This window comes from Grus americana, chromosome 5 (assembly GCF_028858705.1).
Source record: "Grus americana isolate bGruAme1 chromosome 5, bGruAme1.mat, whole genome shotgun sequence".
Classification (NCBI taxonomy): Eukaryota; Metazoa; Chordata; class Aves; order Gruiformes; family Gruidae; genus Grus; species Grus americana.
In genome coordinates, this window is record NC_072856.1 from 27422377 (window position 1) to 27439590 (window position 17214).

Sequence of the window (17214 nt, forward strand, 5' to 3'; positions counted from 1 at the left end):
AGGATCTTGCACTGTTTTCACTGCATCCTCTTCATGAAAAGAGCCTGCTGCAAGAGCTGCTCCTGCAGGCAGCTGCGTACCACTCCCTCCGAGAACATGGGATCTGTCGAGATCACGGCCAGGGAGGCTGGAAGTATCCATCTGCTCTTAGCTAACCAAGGATGAGAGTCTAGTTTCATGGTAACTCAGCATTGACATAGCCAAGGAGTTGGGAACAGCAGTTTCCTCAGATTCTTATTCTGTATTTTGAATGCAGAGAGAGGAAGGTAGATGAGAACCACTGTAGTTGCAAAAACACCTATGAGTGAATGGGACCTAAAAAGTCTGCTGTTCACACAACTACGTGGGGATTGTATAGGGGAGTCACTTCACAAAAATCTTCTTACTTGTTGCTTACTTCCCATGTCTTGCTTGTTTCTGTTTCTTCTGTTTGTGGCTTCTCCTTCCTCCCTGCCACCTACTAGCCCTGCTGTAGTCCTTTCCTGCAGCTCTGTTAACGTTTAACAAATTTCCCTCCAGTTCCTATGTTTCTTTTGGCTGTAGCTCAAGGCAAACTCCCCAGATCCAAAACTAATTTAGGGCTCTGAGCAACAGTAGCATTTAAATGTTGGCTTTGTGCCATCAGGCGGGCAGCCTCTTCACTGAGAAGAAATCTAATTCCAGTGTTTATTAGATCAACAGTGGCCTCAGGGCTGGACTTCCTTTCATGTTGGCCTTTTAATAATTGTAAGGCTAATACAGGAACTTGGGACCTCCAGGAGGGTCTCAGGAGCCTGGCTCTGACCTTTTTTTTGGGAAGCAGGTCTTGGATCCATCTTAATTTGGGTCAGGGAGCATAGAGGAGCAGACTGGTGAAGTGGTGCAGGAGGTGTTATTTTGACTTCCCAAGCAGCGTGTGTAAATCCTTCCACATTTGTGCAATAGTGACTTTGATTTCCTGCAAGTTTGTTTTAACGAGCTCTCTGGGGTAAGGACCTAGGTAGGGCAGGGCAAATTGTGCCCTGGTTAAGAAGTGGACTGGGACCGCATAGGATCTGCATTAATTTCTCAGCTTGGCCACAAGCTCCTTGGGAAGTCACTTAGGGCTCAGATTTCCAAGTATGAAGAGTCCCTGCGGTGGGAGGTATGAGTACTTTGTAATACCGAGAGTCAGGTCTAAATCTGTTTGGCCAGATGTGTAATGATAGTTAAACGTCTAATTTTCCACTGATTTTAAATGACTTAGGCACCCAAGTACTCACAGATCTGTGCTGTTGGGCTTCCATTTTCTGCTTCTGAATTGAAGATAATACTTCACATCTTTTAAGAGGTGAACAATTGTTCATTAATAGAAAAAGGCACTCTGACACTGTAGTGCTGGAGGCCACTCACATACCTACAAAGATGTGGTTCCATAATTAGGTCATTTTGCTTTTTGTGCATCTTCCTCCCCCTGCCTCAGTGCTGTTGCTATTATTTCATTGAAGGCAAAGAGGAAACCCAATGTGAACAATATGGAATTGGCTGTAAGGGATCCTGTGGTGCTTCTCACTATTGTGGTTAATTTTTCTGGGGTGTGAGTATGAATGAACTGTGGAGCTTGCAGGTTTGAGGAAGCGGCATTTGAGACTTCCAGTTGAAGCAGAAAAACAGTTTTGTGACCACTTTCTAAATGTTGCAAAGGAGTCTGATGTCCAGGTGCTGTGGGAGGTGTAGGTTGGTGCTTTGTGAGCTGCCCAGAAAGCAAACAACTGCAGGTGGGCTGAATAGGGTCCAATGCACAGCATAGCTGCCTTGTAGTAACCCCAACGCTGACCTTGTTTTTCCTGTTGGCAATTCTTTTGGGAAGAACTTATCCTACCTGAGCCCATAAAATGTATTTGCATTAAGCTTGTGTTTTTGAGTGCACGTGTGTGTATATTGAAAAAATGTTACTGGTAAAGGTTTCTTTTTTACTTTTCAGTTAATTCCATTCTCTGGTAGGCAGCACAGTTGCTGTGATGTCTCTGTGGTTGTGTGGTACCACTTTCTTTGCCAGGTCCAACCCTGTCCTTCCAGCTCAGTCTGGCCGGTTAATAATTGCCCCTTTGTTGCTCATCCTCCGAGGGCAACATAATATCATGTGTGGGGTTATTTTTTAGAAAACGATGTACAGAACAACTTTGTCCCAAGATAGCTCCGTTTATCTTGTGGTTTGTGCTTTTGAAGTCCTCCTGCCTGTGGGATTGCAAAAATGAGCTCCTGCCTCCTTATTGCCACAAAACCACACTCTGTATCCTACCCCTTCCCTGGTGAACTCCTCTGCTAAGCAGAGCTGTTGTGGTTGGCTTTCCAGTCTCTTGTGTGGCAGAGAGCTGGAAAGCTACAAAGCTTAGATGGTCCACCGCTAACATGATGGCCTCTTTATAGGAGACCAAAATAAACTCCTTAATATGACCCTGTAAGAGAACAGTCTCTGTCTTGTCCAGGAACCTGGCCTTTTCTGTATTGTGCCGTAATGATGGGAAGAATCTGACTGCAGCCCACAAAAGCCAAAATGGACTTTTTTGGAGGCAGAACTCATCTCCTTGCACTATGTGCTTGGACAGCTGCAGTCCAGCTAGAACATTAGGTTCCCTGAAAAGAAGGACTTTACAATGCTTGTGTTTTTATCTCCTGAAAAGAAGTGTATGACTATCCATGTTTGATGTGTTCTGGGACTGATCAAGACAGAGGAACTTGGCTTTTGTCTTGAATAGGTTAAATGAACAAAAAAATGTTCTGGGTTCTAGTTTTGGAGAAGAGTTGGGCATATGTTCTGAAGGGCAGAATGTCCAGTGCCTGGAGCATCTGAAAGATTAAAGAGGCTGGTTGATAATTTCCTGTGGGGCAAACTTACTTAGCCTATTTCAGAGCGCCAAACCTTGAAGGCCAGGTTAAAAATGGCTTCCGAATGTGCTGTGAGCAAGGTTATGGGTACTTTGTAAAACCAGAGAGCACTGGACAAGCATTGGCACAGTAATTAACAAAGATCATAAGTGGTGTGGGAGGGGGAGCTAAAGCTCAAGAAGTTTCTGAATCTAAAGAGAAAGGAGCCAATTTCTTAGAGAATTTGTGGTAAGGAGGTGGCTGGATAAGATCATTTGTGTTGTGAATTTTCCTAAGTACCTATTCCAGGTTTTAATCCTTGCAACCCAGATCAAAAAAATACCACTTTTAGTTTTTCTTGGTTCCCTAAAGCCTCTGAGCACTACTTTTCAAGCAAAGATGGCAGTAATGCTTCTTCCTCTTAGCTATCCTCTTCTGACCACTCCATTTTCTTAGTCCTCTTTCCCCTTACTCCGAGGTGCAGTTTACAGATGGCAGATTAAAATAAATTGGCATTCATTTCAGTTTTCCTTAATGCTGTGACATGTAACTGGTTCTTCAGTAGAATCTGCCAGAGTTGGAGGCCATTACTGTTCAAGAGTATATGCAGAGAGGAAGATGTATAGCTATCCTATATGAAACTGAATACTGAGTGGGTTTTTTCTTTTTTATTTTAGCTCAAGTCAGACTGAGTTAGTCCATGCTCAGTGAGATGACAACTATGTCTTCGCTGTTAAGCAAGGGATTTGGTGAAATCCCAAAGACACTTGCAGCTTGGAAGAGGACATGACAGGAATGGGAGCAGAAACAGAGTGAATGTTGGAAAAGTACTGAAAGTTTGTTTGCCTTAGAAGTTAATACTTAAGGTTACTTAAACTAAGGGAAGTGAAGTAGAAGAGGGAGGAACGCATGGATGCAAATTAAACCTTTGTTTTCTCATATTGCTGTTATGAGTGACAGATGCCAAGCTGTTTTTCATTAGGTGTTGTAGGGCTGCTTGCATTCATCTCCATTCAGTGAAGGGGGAAGTTTGCAAGGCTTCCGAATTTCTGAAGTAGCTCTGAGTTCTGATTCTTCCAGGTGGTTTCCCAGAAGTGACAGAGCATATCCTTGCTGTGATGGTAGTAAACCTTGGGTGCTCTGATGGCTGAGGTAATGTAAGGCTCACTGTAGGATAATTGTTTCAAGTATTTACTCTTTTGTTGACTTTTGCAGGTGCATTGCAGCTCTGTGCTTTTGTGATCTACTGCCACCAAAACCCAAGTTAGCTACTTTAAAACTAACTTGAGTAGATCGACAGTACGCCTTAGGGACAGCAGCGATTGAAGCAGACCTTTCGCAAAATGCTGTCCGTAGCAGCAAGAGCAGGGGTCTGTTCTAGGGACTTGGTGAGAGCCTGCTTTGCCCAAATGCTTCCTTCCCTAAGACTGTAAGTGGCAGCGTTTGATTAAAGTGGTGCTTTGCCTTTAGGGGAGTAGGTGCACTTTGGTTGTCCAAAATTTTAAAAACATGGATATGGATCTCATAGTTGCCCCAAATTTATACATCTACTACTATCACAGAAATATCCTCTAAGATGCATGTGAATAAAAGCTGCTTAGGTTTTTTTCTTTTTGGACCATTCCTTGTATTCTCCAACAAATGTCAATAGCGTTCTTATGCCTCTGTGCCTCTTTCCCTTTGTTTCCTCATTTTAATTTATTTGCAGGAGAGGAGGATGAGAGAAATCCCTCTGTCTATGAAGTAATGGAAAAGTTAAAGGAAAGTTTATGGAAGTTAAAATACCAATGTCTTCTGTCCTGTAACTGGGAAAACAAACTCCAGTGTTTCGCTAGTCCTGACCAATGTCTGTAGCTTATCTCCATGAACTTTGATATAGTAGAAGGATTTCTGACTGCTCAGTAAGCTTCGTTCTCAAGAACTGTCATACTAGTGAAACTCTTTGGTGACTGAAGTAGGTGAAATACATTAGAAGTACCTTTTTCCTATGGATTATCTCTTTAAAACAGCAGGTTGCTTCTCTAGCTGGCACTTAGCAATTGTTTGGTATCGTGAAGGTCTGCTGGTAACATTTCTGCTGTCATGCCATTATTTTCTAAATTTTAGTGTCTACTGTATGATTCATGATAAATGAGCAGTAAATTGTTCACAACCCTTATGGGACAGGAAAGGATAGAGGTTGTTAGTGTGTGGTTTAAAAAAAAATACAGTGAAAGAAATGGAAAGTTATGTGTCTCATGTTGCTGAAGTGACTAATTCTTGCAAATCATGATGTAGGCTTAAGGTAGTATTTTAAAGTGTCTAGCATGTGTCTAGGATGTTCTGAAAGGGTTTGAGTCACGTAATTCTGCCTGCCAGGCCGTGGTGGTCCAGCTAAACATTCCTGCACTGTTATAGAGAGGATGATATTTTTAAATGACGTTATGCAGCAGCAACCTTTTATTATTCTACCCATTTCTGAGTGGTATTTTATTTCTGTTTAATGTACTTGAGTGGAATGGTCCTGCATGACAAGTAACTTAGTGCTGTGGTTGAGCACTTTATATCTGTCCCTTAGATTCTTCATTGTAGTTCTCTATCGACATGCAGTTGCACAGGAGCTTGCAGCTACATAAGGAAATGCCACTCCAGGCTAAAATCAGCAAAGCGTGTTTCTTGATGGCATTCTTCAGGTGGTATAATAAAATATGGGTTAAATGCCCTCTGCTTAAGAGAGAAAATCTACAGAGAATGAAATGCAAAGGCTGAAGGGGTGTTTTTAACAGCAATAGGAAAGAAGTTTCACAAGATGGGAAGCATAATAATGCTCTTGCTTCTTGGAATCCAAGTTTATATGTAGGAAAAATGAATTAGTCCACAGAGAAAATGTAAATACATGGGTGAAAAGGATTTAGGAGGCTGAATCCCTTCCAGTAAGGGCCTTGAAGGTGAGAAGCAGAATGTCGGAGATGATACACTGCAGCTCATGACTTTCTGTGGTCTTTTTTTTTTACCAAGAATCTGTGAAGGTGAAAACAGATGCTCCCACTGTCTAATGGTTTTGAACATGCTTGGAGAGAGAATGGGAAAACCATCGTCTTGAACTGTGATCTTTTGAAAGGCTCAAAACCCTTTCTAAGATATGTCCATTTGAATTGACATTGGACATGACACCTGAAACAGGCTGATATGGTGCTTGGTTTCTTGATTGACAGCATTGATTGGCAGGCATGCAGAGCTACAGAACAAAACCTACATTTTTGACTTCTCTGTCAGCTGCAAATGTTTGAGGGAACCTTGTAGACATTTGCCATTTAATGGAAAGTAAATATGCAAAAAGCATCACAGTATGGTCATATTTCTGCCAAAAGATCTGGATACTAGAGTCAAGATGTTTTACCAGGTTCTTACAGAGTAGTTCTGGTGTTACCAGGGAAGAGCTCCATAGGAGTCTGAAGAGTGGACTGGGGGGAAAAGTCACTCAGATCAGACTTTCTCCTGTCTGGCCTTGACTGGTAGAATTCCTCTGTTGTTTGGAAATAGTTGTCATCTGCCTGCTACTTCTTGCCTGCCTTTAGATAGGGACTTTGGACTTAGATTTTGATGTGTTTAACATGCTTTGGTGGTTGAAAGGTTCCTGTTTCTATACTGGGACTTCAGGAGTTGTCCACCATGAGCTATTTCCATAGGCAACTGAGGGGTTGCTCAGGAAACAGGATAATAAAAGTCCTATTTAAAAAAAAAAAAGAAAAAAAAAGAAAAAAAAAAAAGAAAAAAAGGCACAGAATGGATGATTGTTGCCTTTTGTCTGATTTCAAGAACTAAATGGTCAGCAGGGGAGAAAAAAATGCCACGTTGGTTCAGGCTTCAAACAGAATCTGTTTGAAGTGTTGTGGGAGCAGTGCACCATAACACACCTTTGATAAATATTTTGTTGCTGTGGTTAGAATATGCTGTTTAGTTTCCCTATATCAGCCTCAGTGTGGAACTCCAGTCTTATATCTGAGTTCTCCACAGGGAGAAAGTTTCTCCCTCCATGATGTGACACTTACGCATATTTAGCCTAAAGTATTTTTTTGGCTGCCATATTGTGTCATAACATAAACCAATGGCTAGTTTGTCTTTTATTATTGCTCCTTGATTTCTCCAGGCATTGCTGCATCCCAGATTTTTCTTTTCATTTGAGTATCTGTTTCAAATTATTTTTCACCAGATGCACTAGCTTTAAAAAAATAAATAAATTTAAGATTGAATTTTAATTTCCTGGCCAACTCTAATCTTCTAAGGTCCCTTCTATGTTATTTCTTTTTCCTCTGTGGTCTTTGTAGAAGAATATCGCCTATTTTGATATCATTTGCAGGCATCTTTAACATGATAGTTACTCTCTCTTCCAGATCATTAATGAAGTTATTTAATGGGACTGGATCTAATGCTGATCCCTATGATACCTACTAGCCGTCTCTACTCCCTGCAGCTTGACTTGCTGCCATTTCTTATTATCTTTTGTTTATGGTCCTTCAGCTGATTTTTTTTTTCTGGTCTGCGTGTACTGGTAGCCAAGCCAATTTGAATTAGTTTTTGAGTAGAATTTCACGGCCATAATACTGTCCCTTCAGCTGCACCTTCTGTTCAAAGACTCTGGGTATATAGAAATACGGATTAAACCTTAATATATTGTGCAGATGTAATAGCAATATACCCACTTCTAGAGGGGGAGAAGTAATTTTGTCAAACACTCGTCCTAACTCTATCGGTATCTTCTACAGTATCTAGAGACCTCAGTTAAAGTCATGTTGTTTATTGCAAGGTGTTTGTTTATGATTTGATGGATTTGGGAGAAGGAACTGTAACTATTGCTTCTTGATCCTTGAGTCTTCCTGTTCAAATGAAATCCTTCTTCAGTATTTCTTTTTCAATACTTGTTTCTATAAATGCCCTATGCCCTGGGTGCAGGGTGAGGTTTTCAGTGGGGTTGGTAGTCTTTACTTTTGTGGGATCAGAATTGGGCCTCAAACTCAAACATGTTTTTAAAGGCCTCGTATTTCTTGACCCATGCATTGTTTCTGAAAATACGACTTCCGTTCCTGTCTCCCTCTACCTCATCATATGCCCACCACACCAAACGCTAACTCAGTTTGCACTTTTGTTGCACCCCTTAGTTTCTTTAGGCCCTAATTAGCAGACACCCTGGGGAATTTCTCTTCCTTATGCTTCCTATTCCTTGTGGTCGTATCAAGTGTAACATTTTTCAGGTCTAACCTGCATGGTTGTGCAGTTTAATGTAAGTAATGAAGGGCTGTTGTGCTTAATAGTGCGCCTCTGTGTAGAATTTGTTAAGCAATGTGTTTAATTGAGAACCAGCTGGTTTGGGACTGAGGTATCCCTGCTTTTGCAAATTGAGAGGGGAACCTCTAAGCCTGGAAAACTTTCATCCTCGCTTGAAACCTGCCAAAGTAGACACAATTACAAAAAAGCTTGTAACATCTTCAACCTCTCTTCTCTGGCTGGTGTGGTTTTGGTTTTGTGTTGTTGGGGTGTTTTAGGTTTTATTTGATTTTTTAAACTTAGCACTATCACATTCTTCCTCAAACAAAACTGAAACAGTTCTGTTCAAAGCTTTGAAAACTTTCGGGTTGCTCTTTCTAGTGAGATTCATTTTACTCTAAGCAGGCATCGAATACTTGGAGACCATGTGGGTACCCAGTCAGAACTGCTTCAGGTACTTCCATAATGGGAGTTTAAAAAAAAAAAAAAAAAAAAAAAAGGAAAAAAACCCCTGTTGGCTTTTATCAGTGTGTGGTGCCCCTTCTGACATCAGCCTGTTGTGCTGTAATGTTGCCTTTGCTGTGTCTGCCAGCAGAGCTCTGGGCTTCAACAATGGTCAGCAAATCCTTCTTCTAAAGCTGGATTAACTGTACTTTCCTTCAGTGGAAACTGCTATTTGGGTAAGAGAGAGGAATCCAAACTTTCATTTTCCCTCAAGATGGGCAAGCAAAGAAAGCTGAGCTACTTTGCTATAGAAACACTGGAAATGCTGGATGAAGGAGGAACATGTATCAACTGAACTATGTTCGAGGCCATCTGAAATGTCCAAAGTCTGCCCTCATCAAGGTGTGTATGTGATGGGAATGTAAAAGCGAGCCTGACCTGGAAGAGGAGAAAGAGAGAAAATGATATCTGATGCAGGCCCTCTAACACTAGGTGTGCAAGGTTAAGGTGTTAAAGGCTATGCTATAGAATTCACTAATTTTAACCCCAAATAAACAATGAGATGCTCATGGGTTCTTAAAATACAGAAATAAGAAATGAAGTGCATCTGTTGAAGCCAGGGCAAAATATTTGGATGCTTAGTCCAAATTTGTTCAAAAATGCTTACGGTGCTACCCTTCTGCACTTTCTCTGGGGGGGAAAAGAAATCACAGCTTTGTGCCTGCCACTGTTAGGACTTTTTCTCATTTTCCCTTTAATTCCATTATTCATATTCCAGTTCTTCTGTACAGTCCTGGATTTCTTTCTTTTTGTCACTGTAACTGTCAAATATTTGTATTCTATTTTCACACCCCTTCAATATCCACTTAGACTGTCTGTCCTCTGCCCAGGGTTTTTATAGGGTAGGATTAAAATTATAAAGACTGGTACTGTCATCTTTTTGGTTGTGCCTCTTGTAGCAATGAGGTTGCAGAAGGATCTTGCCTTCCATTGAAGGTCTTCTGTAGGCCATGAAACGTGGAGTTAGCTGCCTGTTCATGGAAGGAAAGGAACTCAGATCCATGTGCTAGTCCTGGACCAAAAGAGCGATTGTTCTTTCCAGAGATTTCTCATTCTGAACTGAACAGTCTGCTACTATAAAACATGCCAAATATTTTTGTAGTTCTAGATTTTGTAAACCCGTTGGTGCTATTTTCTTTGCAGTATAGAAGAACTAAATGCATACTCAGCCATGGTTGGCTGTGCTACTCTGTGTTGCAGGTACATGCAGAATTGCAGGATGGTGCAGGCAAACTGATGGCTGTCAGTTTAATACCACTACTTTAAAAAAATTAACAGTAAGATTTTCTGTGTTAGGATGAAGGGGAAAAGATGCAACTAATAGGGTGGTGTGGAGTGGAAGTCTATTATGTAGTCAGTTCTTGGTACCTAGAAAGAAAGAAAATGTGGAAAGGCAGCATGGTGTTGACCACAGATGCCAGGATCTTTGGCAGTTGTTCATGCAGTATTCTTGGTCAACATCCATTTGAGCAAACTTCATATTATGGGACAGTGAGAAAATCCTGCTATTGCTAGAATGCCGCCAGGGCCTGACAGAGCTGATGGACCCTGAAGAGTAGGAACATGTTCATCTCAACATAAGAAAGAAATTTTTACAGTGAGAACAGTCATTCACTGGAACTACCTCCCCAGGGACATGGTAGAGTCCCCATCGGTGTAGGTTGTCAAGATGTGACTGGACAGGGTGTAGATAATCTCATCTAGGCTCCCTCTCCCACAAAAGGTTGGACCAGGTCATCTTTCAAGGTCCCTTCCAATCTTGGTTGTTATGAGATTCCACGTTCAAGCAACAGTCTGTAGAAGGTTGAATTGCTCCAAAATAGTGGTAAGAGCTGCCATCTGTCATTATTTTTACTGAAAATAGAATTAGCATCTCTCCTTTTGGAATAAAAGCATGCCATCAGGACTTGAAAGAACAGTGTTTTCACTCTCCCCTAGAAATCTGCTGTCCCTAACAAAACAAAAGCTACAGAGTTCAGTTTGGTAATTATTCTGTCTACTTAAGCTTCCTTTGTAATGTCAGTGTTTATGTGAATCTGTGGCAAATACAGGGCTGTTATGTAATAGCTCTGAGGGTTGCAAGTGACCTCATCAGCAAAATGAAGCTTTGTATATTAGTTTTTTCTTTATGGGCTATATTATTTGGCCTAATGAAGAGTTCCTGGGGCGGAGAGGGGGGTAGCAGACTAACAAGTTATTTCTTTAAGCAACCCCACCTACCCTCCTCCAAAAAAGATGTGTAGAAATAACAGGATGATTATTGACTTTTGCTTTTCAGCCAGAAATGATGTAACTGTTTTGCCAACTTTAGACAGAAAATTACAAAGATCCTAACTATCTTTTTAAGGGTGAGAGGGAAGGAAAAAATCCACCCTCCCTTAGGAGATGTTTTATTTGTCAGATGACTATGAGGATGGGGAGGGGATTCAGAAGGAATCAAGAAACTGAGCATACCATGCTAAATTTAAGGTGATGGCAGATGTTAACTGAGGCCTGTGTTTAAACTGACTTCCTGTTTTTAAAATCTGGAGGCTGTTTGTATAATACTTTGCTATGAAAACTGTTTGGTTACTGGATCCTGCTGCTGTCGCATCTGGAGGGAACCAAGCTACAGACAGTGAAGATGATTTTTTTGGTTACTTGTACACATGGGCAAGTGAAAAAGTAGAAAACTCTTCTACTTTTTTCGAGAGGCCAGGAAAGTTGAATGATGTCAGCTCAGCACCTGGCAATGGCTCTGTTTAGCTTTTGTGAATTGTTTTGTATATATTGCCTTGTTAAAATATGTCGGGTTTTTACCTCCTGCATAAGTGAAATAATTTCTGTGTGTAGAGGGTTGGTAAAATGTCCAAGCCTGCAATGTTGATGAAAAGTTTTAGGAAAAACATTTGTCATGGCTAAAGCCCAGAGGTACCCCTCACTGTTCCTGCTCCAGAAGAATGTGCAGAAGTGTAAGTAGATATGTTGGCTTTGATTGTTGGTCCAGTTGCCTGAATGGCAAGTGCTGACTTTTGTCCTGTTCCTGGACCCCTGACTAACCGGGATTGAAACGTGACACTGGAGGTTTATGTTCCACCCTCATGCGCACTCAGTTAGTCTTCTGTCTCACGCTCCCTAGGTTTAATGAGAGCTCAACATTAAAGAGTAAGTCTTCCATTGAGGCTTCTCACACCAAGTGCACTGCTTCTGCTTATCTGTGAGGGAGTTGGAGAAAACATGCTTCTCATCTTTATCCTTCCTGGCCCTCTATTGTTACAGATAAAGTTACAGGGTAATGTCACTGGAACTCTGAGCACTAGGAAATGATCATGGGACACCAAGAGTGAAATACTATCCACACTGAAATAATTGAGAAAATTCCTGCTGTCTGCAGGGGGTCCCAGGTTTCATTCAACCTGTTCTTTTTCTTGGGGTAAAGACTATTCATCCAGGATTGATTCTTCTGATACTGTTTATAGGTTGAAATTACTGTTCTCTCTGAACAAAAATGTGCTTTGCTTGTCCAAGTGTAAGACTAGGGTAAAACATGGTTTATAAAATGCATCATTTTAAAGACTAGAAGGTTAGTTACCCTAAGGGTCACAAATCACAAAGCATTAGACTCACAAAGGTTATAATTTGGACTAGTTAAGCAAAGTGTGCTTACATAATAGTACTACAGATATAGGCTAGCGCATATGAGTGTTGGCATCAGGGTCATAACGTATCCTTCAGCTTCCAACGGTTTCTATAGCGTGGTAAAAACACAAGCCAGAGATAGTTGAACATAGCAACTCTAATGAGGTGGGAAGAACAGATTTAATATGTGTGTGTGTATATATATAAAACCTGATATTAGTAGCAACTTTTGAAGATAACTGTATGTTTGACAATGCAGCAGATTAAGTTGCAGTTTGCAGATTGGGACAGCTGCACTAATTCTTTCTTTGCTGTTGCAGAGCTGTATCCTCATGCTGAGGAGCTAAAATAACTTTTACTTCTTTTCCCCAACTCTCTCATTTGTGCTTATCCAGAAACAAATTATTAAATATATTCCCCTAGTTTAAGAATTGGTTGTCTTGATGTTTGATCCTTTCCTGTTGGTGAAGCTACCCTAAGACATGGTGGAGCCTGGGCAAGATAGAGCCAATCACCAGTACTCTCATACTTGTTTTTTTCTAGGGGTAATGAGGATGATGATCATCCTGGTGTACTCCAGTAGGAAGGGATATTGGAGCTGAAAGTAGTTGGGATAAGTGCTTTGGAGTACAGTTGAGGAAAATGGTAGAAAAATTGCTTTGGAAAAGGTGACTTAAACAGCAGCTACCTTGGGTACATTATACAGCTGGTTCTGCCTTTCTAAATAGCGGTAGGCAACAGCAGAAGGTGGTTTGTCCTGAATTTCCTGTGCTGCCAATTTGAAGGAACTTGTTTGATTTTTGGGGTTCTTCTGAATTTCCTTGTGTTTATTTCTAATAGTCGGATATGTTGCACAGATGATGCATTGCTTTTCCTTAGGGATGTCTACTGCTTTTTTTTTGCCTTCTGACTCTACATCACCCGCTTGCTGTATTTGAGTCAGTCTTTGCCCTGGCCATACCTGGTAAATCCTTTGAGGATCTGACCACTCTGCTGCCTTTCATTTGCCTTTGCTTCTTTCTGTTCTTTATTCACTGGATGTTCTTCCTGCCTCAATCCTTGTTACACCAGATACTGGCCGCATTCTCTGGCATCCACAGTAATGTCTTGAGATGTACTTTTTCTACTAAACCTTTTAAAGATAACTTGCAGTGGAGATGTGAGAAAGAATAAAAAGCTCATTGCACCCATGGCAGTCTGTGAAGGGAGATACGGCAACCAGTTTGGTTGTCCCACTTCAGCAGCTTGTGGATGTGCTTGGAAAAGAGTTTGTAGTAAGGCCCTGCAACCTGCAGCGTAGCAATGGGAGCAGGCAGCAGAGGCTGGCAAAAACCTCCTCGGCCAGTTTTGTTGCAGAAGAAACTTATCATGGAATTGTTCCTCAAGGAAGAAGTGCATCCCCTCTAAACGTAAATCTTAACTTGCACAAGTGGATATCTTCGCTGGAGGGAATTCTGCTGTTGAGAGAGCTTGCAGAACAGTTACATAAAACTTTGCAGAAACTGCTTTTCCTAATTAGAATGGAAAATAATGAAATTATGAGGCTTTTTTTTTTCCTTCCCCTCTGCTTAGGATTTTGTGGATAGGTTGCTACAGCTCATGGTTCATCACAGATTTACTAGGTGTAACAGATGAAATCAAAAAGTCTGCAAAATAGTTCAGGATGTATATAACTACCACTTGGGGCAAGTATCCCTCTGTATTGCTTTCTTTATGATCTATTGTTTAATCTGAGAGCTTTATGTTTGCTTGAATTGTAGAAAGAAGGAACCATGCAAAAAAAATCCAGTCACAGACTAGCCTGAGGGGATTGTTGATTGATAGAATAACAATTTGTTTAACAGTGATATTGATTATATAGATTGTCTAGATGATGTCAGACAGAAGTTCAGGCATGACCTTTCCCTTTTGATGGGCTGTAGCCTGTTCTCTCTCAAGGCAGAGATTTATTAAAAGGTTGTGTAGGATAACGTTGTAAATAGCTGCATTTGCACAAGGGTGAGAGTCAAGAGTTGTGCAGAGTATTGTTCTGTAGCTGGGAGAGGGGAGAAAGGGTTGGGACCTCCTTAAGCTAACTTTTAAGGTTGGAAAAAAATGTTCTTATCAGATTATATATTGACATTTGGACTGCATTGTCTTTTGGTCGGTTTGTAGAATTAAAAATCATATCTTGCTTTCACGAATGTCGGTTATACACAGGATAATGTCACAGTTTAGTCTCTACAGAGAGAGAAGAGTTGTGGGTTTGGGTTTTGGTTTGTTGTTTGGTTGTTTTTTTTTTTTTTTTTCTTAGAGTCTGAAATGTCTAAAGCAGTGACATGTAAAAGGTTTGCATCTAGAAAGTTCAGGCTCTGGAGTAGACCCCAGATAACTCTCTGAAGTAGAATCTTTGCTATCCCTTCCGTTGTGGCATCAGAACTAAGTGGAGCGGCAGCAGCACTGTGCTCTAGGAGAAGACTGAGTTTGTAAAATAAAAAGAGTGTTCTTATACCTGGGATTACTTGAATATGATTGTCAAGTTATTTTCTGGATGATTCCCAAACCTTTCTTTGGCAGGTTGATGTTTGCTGTTGCCTTCAAATAGCCCCTTTCCAGGAAACTGTGCATACTACTTGATCTCCTATTTCAACAGTGCAAGGGGGTGAATGTTTTCCTTTGCAGTACAGTATGTGGTTCATACCTGTGGTGTGTACATGGAGAAAAATTGCGATGTCACTTTGTATTTAATGCATTTACCCTAAAATAGACAAATCTTTTCAAAATATCTTTGTTTGTTTGTTTGTACCTTTACAGGTGTTACAAGTAGCACTGAGTGCTCCTGTGGACGTAATCATTTTACGTGTGCTGTCAGTGCTTTTGGTGAATGCACATGCATCCCTGCTCAGTGGCAATGTGATGGAGACAATGACTGCGGGGACCACAGTGATGAAGATGGCTGCAGTAAGAATACCATTCTTGACTTGTGTTTGTGAAAACTGAAGGTTTTAACTTTTTCTCTGTTTTACAGGCACATCCTAGTTTTTGTATGATGAATGTTTAAGCTGTAGGTGACATGCTTTTGACTGACTTCAGTACTCAAACAGAGCCAGTGTCCACTGACATAAAGCACAGTGAAAGCCCAACTCTGCCTTTTACAGCTCATTTTAGATGGCTGTTGGATGTGAATGTTTTAGAGGGAGAAGAGGGACAGAGAGAAGTACCTCTTTTTTTTTTTTTTTCCCCCACCCTTGTAAAAGCGCTGTGAACTAAATTATGTTGTTTTGCTATAAATATTAATGGAAAATAAATAAGCAGTGTCAAGAAGTGTATTGAGGGTGTCTGCCCTCTTAAGTAACATTCTAGTTTCTGTCCTGGCTGCCCTATGAAGGGAGGGAAAGGTAAGCACTGTAATCAGCATTCATTGGTCTTGGGATCTGCTGAGAGAAGTTACCTTGCAGCTACTGTATATCTGCAGTGTCAGCATTTGCATAGCTGAGCCTGGCTAGGTGAGAACTGATAAGAAGCGTCCCTCTTAGTGGGTTTAGTACGATGGAGATGAATAGAGAAAACCTCTTTCCCTGGAGCCACAAGTAAGTTGCTTTCTTACCTCATCTCTTTGGTTTCCACAAACCACGGTAGACTTGAAGGGTGGAAAAAAAAGCCTGATTTTGTAGAACTCCTTTCCTGAAAGTTCCCCTAGAGCTGAAGATTTAAGGCTTCTGTCAATAAGCATGATTTACGAATTTATCTTCCTCTGTTGGATGTTTCTCTAGCCTTCCTTGGTTTCCACTGTTGACTGCTGTAAGGAAAGGTGTATTGTTTTGGGTTTTGTGTGTGTTTGTAAGGGGAATTCATGCTTCACAAATCTATTGGAATGACGTGAAAGAGTCAGTAATGATGTAGACAAGAGGTACTTGTTGATAAGGTCTATCTTTGTACTTCAACAAAATCCAGCACCAAAGGTTTTTAAACTAAGCAGGATTGGGTGGCAGGAGGGATAAGACCTTCCATAGGACCTATCAGGAAATGGTTCGAAGGTAACAAGAGTTGCTTGTTCATACATCATGTACTTAAGCTGTGGATCTCCTTGCCACAAAACATTGCTTTCTGAGAATGTTTGAATTTTCAGAATCAATCTGACAAGTTTATGGATGTAAAATCTACTAATGGCTGTTAAAGATGAATATGCCACCTCTTGTTCGGGAAGTCTTTGTATCACAAATAGAGGCAGATCTTGTCTTCTGAGGAAGAATGTTTACTCACATGCTATGTTCCTACACTCTTCTCTTGATGTCTGCTGTTGCATTGTGTCTCTCTCTGTGGCCTGGACGAGAGGAACCTTTTGGTCTTGGACAGTTGTCGTGGTTTAACCTGGCCGGCAGCTAAAACACCCATACAGCCATTTGCTTGTTCCCTTCCTACCCCTGTAGGAGGGGGGAGAGAATTGAAAAGGAAAAAAAAAAAAAGGTGAAACTTTTAGGTTGAGATAAAGATAGTTTAATAGGACAGAAAAAGCTGAAAAGTCCTTGACTGCTTGGTAACAACTAAAAACACCAGTGTGTTATCAACATTATTCTCCTCCTAAATCCAAAACACAGCACTATACCAGCTGCTGGGAAGAAATTAACTCTATCCCTGCCAAAACCAGTACAATGATAAATCTGTGGTCATGGTGTATCCCTAATACATTAAGGAAATCTGGCCCATATGGATTTGAATGGAATCTGTGCAGCCTAGGGAGTAGTAGTGAACTGTGATCAATCTGCTGATACTCTTAGGCACTGGAGGTTGGGAAGTCTATAAAGGAGAGGGAGACAACCAAGTGAGGCAGAGAATGTAGGAACTGGGTTTGACTTCTGCCTTCTTTACAGTTTCTAACAAGGCAAAGGGAGGAATAAGTCTGAAGCGAAGGGAGCTGTCTAGAAAACAGCATGTGTAAGATGGGAATGTTTAAACATTCAGAATACGACTTGTGCTGTAGGTCTCTGCAATCTAGTGAGAGGCAAGCTAGCATATACAGAGAAGGACAGTAGATTTGACAAG

The 17214-nt window shown here is 41.0% G+C and overlaps 1 protein-coding gene across 4 annotated transcripts in view; it reads left to right on the top strand.

Moving 5' to 3' along the window:
• The window catches only part of LRP4 (LDL receptor related protein 4), a 79889-nt gene that overhangs the window by 24942 nt on the left and 37733 nt on the right, over positions 1-17214 (top strand). For all 4 annotated transcript variants that reach the window (XM_054827637.1, XM_054827638.1, XM_054827639.1 and 1 more), the window contains exon 2: positions 14986-15132. In XM_054827637.1, the coding sequence (XP_054683612.1) occupies positions 14986-15132 (147 nt within the window). The remainder of the gene's footprint in view (positions 1-14985; positions 15133-17214) is intronic.